The sequence below is a fragment of the Melitaea cinxia genome, chromosome 19 (genome assembly GCF_905220565.1).
Source record: "Melitaea cinxia chromosome 19, ilMelCinx1.1, whole genome shotgun sequence".
NCBI lineage: Eukaryota > Metazoa > Arthropoda > Insecta > Lepidoptera > Nymphalidae > Melitaea > Melitaea cinxia.
Window position 1 is genome coordinate 7,732,543 of NC_059412.1, and position 11,529 is coordinate 7,744,071.

At 32.6% G+C, this 11,529-nt stretch overlaps 1 protein-coding gene across 1 annotated transcript; it reads left to right on the top strand.

The window, feature by feature from the left end:
- The first annotated feature begins 6,141 nt into the window (after window positions 1–6,141).
- LOC123662714 lies at window positions 6,142–9,065 on the top strand. The gene is made up of 3 exons (XM_045597517.1): window positions 6,142–7,377; window positions 7,619–7,696; window positions 9,009–9,065. The coding sequence occupies exons 1-3, from the start codon at window positions 6,142–6,144 to the stop codon at window positions 9,063–9,065; spliced, it is 1,371 nt and encodes a 456-aa protein (XP_045453473.1).
- The last annotated feature ends 2,464 nt before the right edge of the window (window positions 9,066–11,529 follow it).

The following is an 11,529-nucleotide window of genomic DNA, read 5'->3' on the forward strand; positions in this document are numbered from 1 at the left end:
TACGCCTCTTTTGCAGAGAAGTTTTTTGCTAACAAAGGATCTCTTGACGTTGTTCAACAGAGAATTGTAAAATTATACGAATGTTATCGTTAAATTAAAATAAGACTTATTATTAAGATTTGTGCTACGTTTGTTATGGTCCTACGTTTATGTTGTATCAAGATTCGATATTCTTCTACGACGAGTAACTCGTTAACTATGAAGGAATTTTTAAAATCAGACCAGTGAACTCAGAGCATTATCGCGCTGTAGCAAAAAAACCTCTCCATTAATAATATTAACAAATGTGACGTAGTATATGAAGTAAAATTAAAATAAATAAACCGCGATAAAGTCCGAAAAAGTTGTTTCATTATAATAAAACGATTGTGACAATATTGTGAGCTGTGACACCATTAAAATGTTGTAAGAAACGTTAAGGTTGCGTTCACAAGTAGAAAAAATGTAAATAATTAGTTGTTTATTCTACGCACTGTTACAGTGTGATTTTCTTGTAATAAACTGTGATGGTTATGATTATATTTTAAATATCAATAATTCATTGAAAATATCGACTGTGACAATAACTATTACATAATATATATAATAAAATGGAGAAAATTGCACAGAAACATTTGTACGAGCTGGTCACCTTGCTTTCATAATGAATATCCTGGCAAAATAAGTTACTTCAGTAAATTTTTGCAAATCAAAGCAAAACGAGTCATGAATGACGGCTGTAGTAAACCCTTATAAAGAGTAATCAAATCGTAATGAACTAATCCAGAAGCCATACTATCGGCTAATATAACTAATGATTATCTCTTCTAGGTGAGGGTTGTTGAAAAATCATGCAGTGTACGAGATAAATAATGTTTAAAAAATAAATATAACTAAAAATAATGGATTTACCCTCTCTCCAGGTTCATATAAATTTGTCTTTTCGCTACTCCGAGTATAAACATAGTGTGATATTTATAGCCTTTGTTACTAGAAATAATATTTTTTTAATCAGATTTTTGATTACGTAGTTTATTGATTGTACACAAATACATATTTATTCTTCAAAATATTGATTCGTACATTTTATTTGTAATTATTTGTTTTATACCAAAACTATCTGTAAATATTTAGTTCTTAAGTTGTGAATTGTAAATATGTACCTATAATGTTTAATAAGCATTTGTAATGACTTTATCAGTAGAGAAATATTTTAATATTAGCTGTCTTGGTCGAAATCACAGTAAATGGATATAGTATAATAAAATATTGTAAAAATATTCTTACGCAAGTATGGTAAAAGAAAACTAAGATTTTCTCTAAATATTCTATTGTACGCTAATGTGGTTTAATAAAATTAGTAAACATTTTTACAAAGAAATATATTTGGTTCTAATTTCCACTTAGTAAATTTTATAAGTTTAATTTTATTTCGTAATTTAAAATACATATTTACAATTAGAATAATAAACAAATACGGATGGTGACTGGAATTTCAGCATATTATCGTGATACGTTGACGTTTGTTTAAAAAATAAATTAATAATAATAATTCTAAACTGTTTCATCGAAATTTTATATAACTTTACAGAAAATATCTTCAGACAATATTTCTACTGCATTAGATGCAAATATATAAAATGAAACAGAAATTTAAAAATCATTAGTGCACAGTGGGTCGTCGGCCTCTGGCCTACTTGTAGATAACTAGACCGATCGGAAGCGAGGCTCTCAGTAAATACGTATATATCCCCTAAAATTGAAGCATTAGGCTTGGTCTTAGTGGCTGATGGGAAGTGCTTCAATATCGCTTAAATGTAAGGCGACATAAGGCGTTTGTAATTTTTAGAACATGCATAAATTGACAAAAAATACATGGTTGGTTATCATGTTCGTTACGTTAAAAAGTTATGTAAGGAAAACTGAAAGTATGGTTTAAAAGAATGTGAAAAAATTAGAAAGCGATCAGTTTATTTTCTGAAGCAAAAGCTAGGCAATTAAAACTGACTTTAAAAGTATTTATATTTTAATATCCTCAAATAAATACTGTAGATACTTAAAGGATATGTAAATGTTTAGGCTAAAGGTAAATAAGAATACTAACAATAAGATGTAATAAAAATATAGTAACATATATTCTATTATGTACACATAATATGATGCATTTTTACCCTGGTGGTAAGTGAAAACAATATTCACAGACACCCGCTACATCAGAGGATTAGCAGGCGCGTTGCCGGCCTTTAAAATGGGAGTATGCTCTTCTTTTGAAGGACCCTAAGTCGTATCGGTTCGGAAATACCGTAGGTGGCAGCTGGTTCCATTTAGTGGTCGTGCGAGGCAGGAAATGGCGTAAAAATCGAGTTGCGTGTCTCTGAATTTTTTAAGACTTCTTATATACGCTTCCTGCTGCTTAAATATACTTCGGAATAAGACAAAAATACAGGAATATTGTTATTGTTAAGAAATAAGAGGATTATTCAGGATCCAATTTGCTGCAAAAGCTAATCGTACAAAATATCGTTGACAGATTTTTTAACCATGTTTTGCTCGAATGTGACCTTTGTGTGAAAGCAGGGCGCACCATTCACTTCAATAAGAATAAATTGACTCGTCCTGTTTGCTAAGATGAGGTAGCATTTAAGATTATTTTCCTGAGGGGATTGGGAGTAGGGTCGACAACGCACTTATGACGCTTCTGGTGTTGCAGTTGTCTATAGCCGTACGCTTGTTTATCGATCTAATTATAAAAAATAATAAACAAAAAAAAAAAAACCAAAAGAATGGTACGTTATAATAAACACCGGCACCGTAGTAAAAAATGGTCATCATCTTGTTATCAAGGGTTGGATTATGTTCTCATGAAGAATCTTAATGTACCAATTTAGTCTAGAGGGACATAAATAATGTTTGCAAAACGCCGGGAAAATTCTAGGAAGCGAGACCCTTTGCGTGAATCTGTTTATGTTGGTATAACATCACGAATATAACTAGGAGATCAAATCCTCAGAGTGACGCCCACTCGCTTGTTACACGTGTAAGTTTCCTCTTAAAACTTCCTCATGGCTACGAACTTAGACGACCGATTTCATCATTTCATTTAAATAGAAATACATAAGATTTATTTTAATATTATTCAGTTTTGTATTGAAACTTATGTACCAAGATTACGTAAGATGAGATAATAATAATTTACGTTTATAGAAAGATATAAATTGTATTCTTATGCATTACATGTAGAGTAGATTATTAATTATTATTGCGTACTTGTATTATTATTATCAAAGAAGTTTGTTCTTTCTTCTAGATCAAAGACTTTCTTATGAGAGACAAGGGTTGGTACTTAATAGATTAGGTTGTTATAGGGTTGGCGAAAACAGGTGGCGCATGCTAGCACGACCCCATCTCGCCCCACCCAGGTGGACGACTGCTCACACGTGGTGGTTTTTTAGTCAGTAGGAGTCTGACATAAACCTCAGGCGCCCGCGTGCCGGAGGGTATCCATGATGGATTTTCCCGACGTAAAAAAAATGGGTTGGCGAAAATCTCTTATTAGCTCAGAATTTATTCGCAAACATTCAAACTTCTTCATCATGTTTACTTTTACTTCCGAGTATGAGATAAATTTTAAAGATAGATTAATAATTAAAAATGAATGAGTGTTGAATGTGTCATGATTTTAACCTGTCTCCTAGGTGTTGGTATCGCGATGTATTTTCAATAACAGCTTAATTATTATTTTTGGGTTGTTGTTAATAATTTATTTTATTAGGACGTTTGTAAAGTAAAGTGTATTCGAAGGAAATTTTAAAAACCTTAAAGCTAAGGTTAACCTTTAAATTATTTCTTATTCACTTTTGGTTTTGTTTGTACTTTTATTTCCTGCAATGTGATTATAAATTATTGCGTATATTTACTATTTTACTAAGAACTGTAAATTGTACTCAAAACTAAGAAGCTGCTTGTATGAAATATTTTACAAATTGAGATTTGTGGAGTTTCCACGTGTGACCTTTCGGCATATACCCACACCCAATTTGTTTGAAAATCTCATCACTAGGAGGTGAAAATTTTAATATTGCAACATCCACAACTACCACTATTAGTAAAAGATATTTCGTTATATTCTCATATACAGTATACATATAAAAATGTGATAAAATTAACAGGACCCTGTGTAAATTGAACGCTCAATGGAATGCTCGTTGCATAACTCTCAACTGAGCATTTAAGTACAAATAAAGGATAGCAAAAAAATTTTTTTTTTGTAGTTTTTTTTTTAGCTTTCATAAATAAATGCCAATCTATGACTAGCCCGTTGGCGCATTTTGTAGTGGCCCTGCTTTCTGTGCCGCGGGATGCGGGTTCGATTCCCGCCTGAGTCTGGGTGTAATATTTGTATTTATATATGTATTATTTCTATGTATATTTATAACGAAATATATAGTTATAACAGTCGGCTGTTACCTGTAACACAAGCATTAAATTGTTTACCATAGGAACAGACGACCGTGGGTGTATGTCATAAGATAAAAAAAAAATCTATGGTAGTATAAATTAATAAAGATTCAAAGATAACAATTGGGTTTGCTTGCAAACGAAAAAAAAATCGACTTCAATTACATCGACCAGTTGGTAGATGACAACGTTGGTAGATGAAAAAATAGTCAAGTAAATATACACTTTTAGGTATAACTCAAGAAGTACTTGTCAAATGTCAAATTTAAATGGGACCATATAACTAGTACCAGCTTTTAGTGAAAAAAAGAAACATCGAAATCGATCCACCCAGTAAAAAGTTTTGGGGTAACACACACATACAATATACGACGATTTGAGAACCTCCTCCTTTTTTGAAGTTAGTTAAAAAGTATATTTCTTCATTGATTGACTTTTAGTAGACTTAAATTTGTGTGATTTCTTATGTTGACGAGAAGTATTAGTGTTATTTTATTCAGTACCTATTGTATATAATAAGTATTAGTTATATAACACACTATGCTGTGTGGTTACGGCATTAAAGAATATAACCACCGCCTCTCTTCCCGTTGGTGTTGTAAGAGGCGACTAAAAGATAACACAGTTCCACTACTACCTTGGAACTTAAAAAGCCGACTAATGGCGGCATAACCATCCAACTGCTGGCTTTGAAATACACAGGCCGAAGACGGGCAGCAGCGTCTTCGACGCGACAAAGCCAGCTCTGCGGTCACCAACCCGCCTGCCCAGCTTGGTGACTATGACAAACAAATGAGTTCACGCCATTTATGGCGTGAACTTGTGGAGGCCTATGTCCAGTAGTGGACTGCGAAAGGCTGATGTGATGTGATGATATAACACACTGCTGTATTTTCATTATGTACGTATAACAATACTACAAGCATAGAGCTGAAAAGCTTGTTGGTTTGTTTGTTTAAATGTGTTCATGGAAAACAACTGTTTCGAACTGTAAAATAATCTTTTTGTGTTGGATAGCATTTACCGACGTAGGCTATAGGCTATATAATATTTTGGTAGGTAAATTTTAATGCTAAGGAAACCGCACAGCTATTAATAATACTGTACAAAAATTTAAATGTTTCTAAAAAAAAAAAAAAACTGAAATATTCTCTCTTTCTCGGCGCTATCATTGTTATGTGTTTCCAAACAAGGGTAGAGGGCTCGTGAAGTGGTCTCGTCTGACGTCTACGACACTTACATAATTATTATATACCCCAACACAAAGTTATATATTATTTCGTATTATTGTTATGTTTTACAGAATAAAAATAGCGTATATTTGGTAACAAGTCAGTCGCTTAGTGGACATACTTTCTTTTAACTGTCCTGCTTGGGATTTATTGAGATTTGATAAGATCCACCCTCAAGATTTACGTTATGTACAACTGTTAAAGGGCTAAAGGTTCTAGCCAGATAAACAATGATAGTCAATGACCCTTGTTCGGTGCTCAATCTTAAACTATGGTAATTCGATGTATTAAATAAAAATACGAAAATAAAACAAAATTCAGTGCTAATGCACAACCGGTTAGAGTGAGACGTGTGCGAGGCGCGTTAACAAATATTTTTTTGTTGTTTACGACTGCATCGACCGATTCCCCGTAATACTGCGTTATCGCTGCTTTGTATTATATAAACAATCCGTAATGATCCTTATTGACAATGGCTAAGGATACAATTTTGCATGAAGACGATTATACAATTCATTTGACGGAGAACGATGCTAACGTTATATGCATAGAAAAAACTTACGATGAACAAACACATTTGGAGCAAGATATGGAAATGATTGATACGAATAGAAAACGTATGTTACATGAGGCGGACGAAAATACAGAAGAGTGGCAAGAAGTTACTAAACATGCTAAGAAAAAGGTGAGGGTTTTCGATAACAATTTAGAAGAAAATCTTATTCAAATCGGAATTACGAGTAATAAAGTCTTGCCTAAACAATTTGCATTAGCAAAAATATTGCGAGAGAACCAAATTGTGAATGTCAGTAAGGTTAAATACATAAATCCGTATAAAATTCGAATAACATTTGATACAGAATTTAGTGCTGAAAAATTTTTAGCATGTCAAGTATTTAAAGATTTAGGATGGCGATGTCAAAAATCATGGGAAGTAGGAATATCATATGGAATTATTAAAAATATAGACAAAGAACTGTCAGAAGAAGAATTAATTCATAGTTTACTTTGTGATATTGAAGTTTTAGCTGTACAACGTTTGAATCGTCGAGCAGACGATGGTTGGGTACCTAGTGAAACCATTAAACTAACGTTTAAAGGGCCGAATATACCGAAGTATGTATATCTTCTAGATCTGAGAATTAAAGTAGAACAATATATATTTCCAGTCACTCAGTGTTCTCGTTGCTGGAGGTTTGGACATACAGCAAAAATGTGTCCATCCAACAAAATAATTTGCCCTAAGTGTACAAGAAATCATCCAAATTGTGAGAATAATAATTTTATGTGCATTAATTGTAAGGGTAATCATATGCCCTTGGATAAAATCTGTCCTATATTTAAAAAAGAGAAAAGGATTCGAGAAATAATGACAGAATTCAACTGTTCATATTTGAAAGCTATTAGTATGTATGTCCCCCAGTCCCCTATTTTGCCATCTACCAACTTAGCTTGCAGTGAATCAAAACCTACGACAAAGCATGTTTACGCTCCAACAAGCACAGTACCAGTAATTTGTCCTGAAATTGAATCTGTTGATCAGGAAATCCCTCAAACTTCTGGAACACAAAACACAATGAACAAGAAGAAAAAGAAGAAAAAACGTATTAAATGTGCTGAAAATGTATATGCAGACATAGAAGTAGCCTCTGATTCTGATAATAGTGTTAAAAGTGATTACTGTATTAATAATGATAGTGAGGAGAATGTAACGAAGGAAAGCATAAATTTGCACCGTGAATTGATTGATAAACTTAAAAGTGTAATATTTGAAAAGAATTTAAGTATGTCGACTAAATTTAAAAATATGATTCAAATAATAATTGAGTGGATCACTTTGGCTATTGTAAACATCTTTTCAGACTTTCCGTTGATTAAAACCTTTTTTAATTATATACAAAGTAATGGATAGTATTGTTAAAAAATTAATTAGATTGAACATTATTCAGTGGAATTGTAGAAGTCTAAAACCAAAATTAAAGCTTTTTGAAGACCTGCTAATTCGAGAAAAGGTTCATATTGCTGCTGTAAGTGAAACCTGGTTCGAACCTGATGCCTTTGTCAAAATTAATAACTACAATATCTTTAGAAAGGATAGAAATAATTCGTATGGGGGTGTTGCAATTTTTACACATAAATCTGTCCAAGCTCACATACATAATGTAGAAGTCAGTAATAGTGATATTGAAATAATAGGTGTTAAAATATTTAATTGTGCACAAATTGAAACTATTTACTCTGTTTATTGCCCTAGTGACATTCGGACAACACAGAGAGATTGGGAATGTTTGTTTTCTTTAGTTAACATGAAATCAATATTGATGGGTGATTTTAATGGACACCATTCAAGCTGGTCTGTTAAAACGGATACTAGAGGTACGCAAATTCATGATTCATTACTTGAAACTAGTCTTGTCCTTCTCAATGACGGTAGCCCTACTCGACTTCAACTAAATGAAAATATTTTACGCAAGTCATCACCCGACTTAACTTTAGTAACATCAGATATTTCTATGGATTTTTCTTGGTTAGTTTCGAATGAATCACTGGGCAGTGATCATCTTATTATTAAATTAAATACTACAATACATTGTGAGTTAAATCATTTAAAGAAACGTAATTTCAAACGCGCTGACTGGGTTGGTTATCGAACATATTTAGAATCTCTTTTTATTGGATTTAATTTTACTCATGATATTCAAAAAGATTACGATTTATTTATTGGCTATGTGAACGAGGCTGCAGACAAATATATTCCCTACATTAAAGTTTGTCTTACCCCACACAGTAAATTCACTCCAAAACCCTACTGGACTCCAGAGCTTTCAAAAGCCGCAGCTATTCGTCGGTTGGCATTAAGAAATTTTCGTCGTAACCCTACTCCACGTAATTTAGATATTCTAAACGATAAAATAAAACATTCCTTGAAGCTTATTAGAATTGCCCAATGTGCGGCATGGAGAAAATTTTGTTCATCTTTACACGGATTGACAACAGCTTCGGAAGTGTGGAACCGTATGAAGTGGATTAAAGGATATAAAATTCAAAGATCCATGATCAGTGAAGAGAATGTTAATAAATTATTACATAATTTATGTCCTGATTTTACTTGCCGAAACTCACCAAACTTTACTTCATATAATTACGATTTGGAACGCGAAATTTCGTTACATGAATTAGAAGCATGTATTAAACCTAATGATACTGCACCAGGGCACGACAATATTTCATTTTCTATGATTAAATGCTTGCCAATAATAGCTAAAACTATACTACTTGATCTTTATAATAGAATTTTTGTATCAAATGTTATACCCTATCAGTGGCGTGATATTTCAGTTGTTCCTATTCCTAAGCAAGGTTCTTATTCAGATACTTTTCGGCCAATTTCTCTAATTTCGTGTTTATGTAAAATTCTTCATTCAATTATTAATAAAAGGTTAGAATGGTTTGTTGAAAGAAACGGCCTTTTCTCTCCAGACACCGTAGGATTTAGAAAATCGCGGTCTGCAGTTGATAGCCTTAGTGTACTTGTGTCTAGAATTCAAAACGGTTTTTGTAATAATTATGTAACTGTTGGCTGCTTCATGGATATTGACAATGCTTATAATAATATTGATATTTATTCATTGCTGCGCATTTTAGATAATTTGGGTGTAGGCGCAAAGTATTGTCGTTATTTATGGAGCTTTTTATCTAAAAGATTCCTTAAAATAAGAACTAACAATGTAACGATTTCTCGTAAGACTAGCCAGGGTATAGCGCAAGGAGATCCATTATCTCCATTACTTTTCAATATTGCAACAAGAAATATATGTGAAGTAATGAATAACTATGTTCATATCTCTCAATATGCTGACGATTTTGTTTTATATGTTACTAGTCAAAGTGTTGGTGAGGCTGAGAGAGAACTTCAAGCGGCAGTTGATGAATTTGTCGTTATGGTAGGTAATTTAGGGTTGAACATTTCGTCGTCAAAAAGTAAAGTTTGTGTGTTTAAAAAGGGACTTAATAGATATCCAGTAAACATTATCGTCAACGGTTCTACACTGTCCGTAGTACATCATGCAAAGTATTTGGGAGTATGGTTAGATAGATCGCTAAGGTGGGGCAAACATATTAATGATTTATGTAACAAGATTTCGAATTTTCTTAACATTTTTAAAGTTTTGGCTGGCTATGGATGGGGTGTTCATCCAAAACATTTAAGACGCTTATATTTGTCTGTTATAAGAAGCCGAATAGATTATGCCTGTTTTGTTTATAACGATAGCAGTGTAGCTCATTTGATTAAATTAGATAGGATGCAAAACAGAGCTTTGCGAATAATTGGTGGGTACATTAGGAGTACACCGTCTCACGTAATGGAATCAGATTTGTGTATACAACCTCTTTGTTTCAGAAGATTTTATTTAGCGGGTAAATTTTTATTGAAATCGATGTCTATGACCAATAGCTCACTCATACAAATATTAGACAAATTTATATCTTCAAATTTAGTTACTTCGTGGAAACGAAAGCGTAAGCCGTTGTTAATAGAGGTCTACGATATTTTAAAAAATGTCGAGGTCAATAAAAGTAAATCTTTGGATTTCTTCTCACTTGATACGTGGCCGAACAATATTCAAATAGCAAATTTAATTAAAATAGATATAATAAATATTAATAAGCCTAAAAGAAACTATAGTACATCATATTTAAATAACCACTGTAAAAACTTTATTAATGAACAGTATAACGGATTTTACAAAATTTTCACTGACGGTTCTAAGGATGGCCTACACATAGGTGCAGCGTTTTTTGATGCCGAATCTTCAGCTTCAATTTATTTTAAAATTAGTAGTAATATTTCTATCATGCACGCTGAGCTATTGGCTGTTTCTGAAGCTTTATCATACGTATCCTCCATTGATTACGACAAATTTGTTATTTTCTCAGACTCTAAGTGCGCTCTTCAACATGTAGCTCGATGTACATCTAACGCTAGAAGTACTCCCGTAGCATACAGAATTTTAAAACAAATATGTAGTTTGAGAGAACAGTCTAAAACAGTTTTTTTGCAGTGGGTTCCATCTCATATTGACCTATTAGGTAACGATATGGCGGATATTCTAGCAAAGTATGGCGCTTGCGATGGTATAGAAATGATTGTTAGGCCTATTTTTTCCGAGTGTTTACACATAGTTAAAAATAAATGCATTAATTTGTGGAGAGAATATTTTGATAAAAGGTCGAAAGACAAAGGCATCTGGTACCGGACCATACAACCTCACCCACTCAATGTACCTTGGATAGACACAGTGTTATTGAACAGAAAAGACATTGTCACCGCTTTACGGTTGCGGTCTGGACATATTCCATTCAATAAATTTGGCCATTTGATGGGTATAACTCCACACCCTAATTGTTCAGTTTGTGGAGTAGTAGAGGATGCCTATCATATATTAATGGAATGTGTTAAGAACGAAACCAGAAGACGCCAATTTTTCCCATATAAACTGTTTTATACGAATGTCGGAGAATGTAATAGTATATTGACAAAACCAGAATCTATTTCGGCAAAGAAATTGTATAAATTGGTCGATGAAGTTCAATCAATCATGTAATTGTATTAACATAAATGTATAATAACAGAGCGACATAGTCGCAGTAGCGGCAAAGCTCTTTAATAAAGAAAAAAAAAAAAAAAAAAAAAACAAAATTAAAACGAAAAGAGATATATGGACATTGTAGAAAGCGAATCTGATTTACTTAAATGGCAATGAATTTTTGAATTATTTATGACTTTAAATAACTTAACTTTTTCTACTAAATCTAATTTTTCATTAAAGTATGAAAATCAGTACACAGTACATAAGTA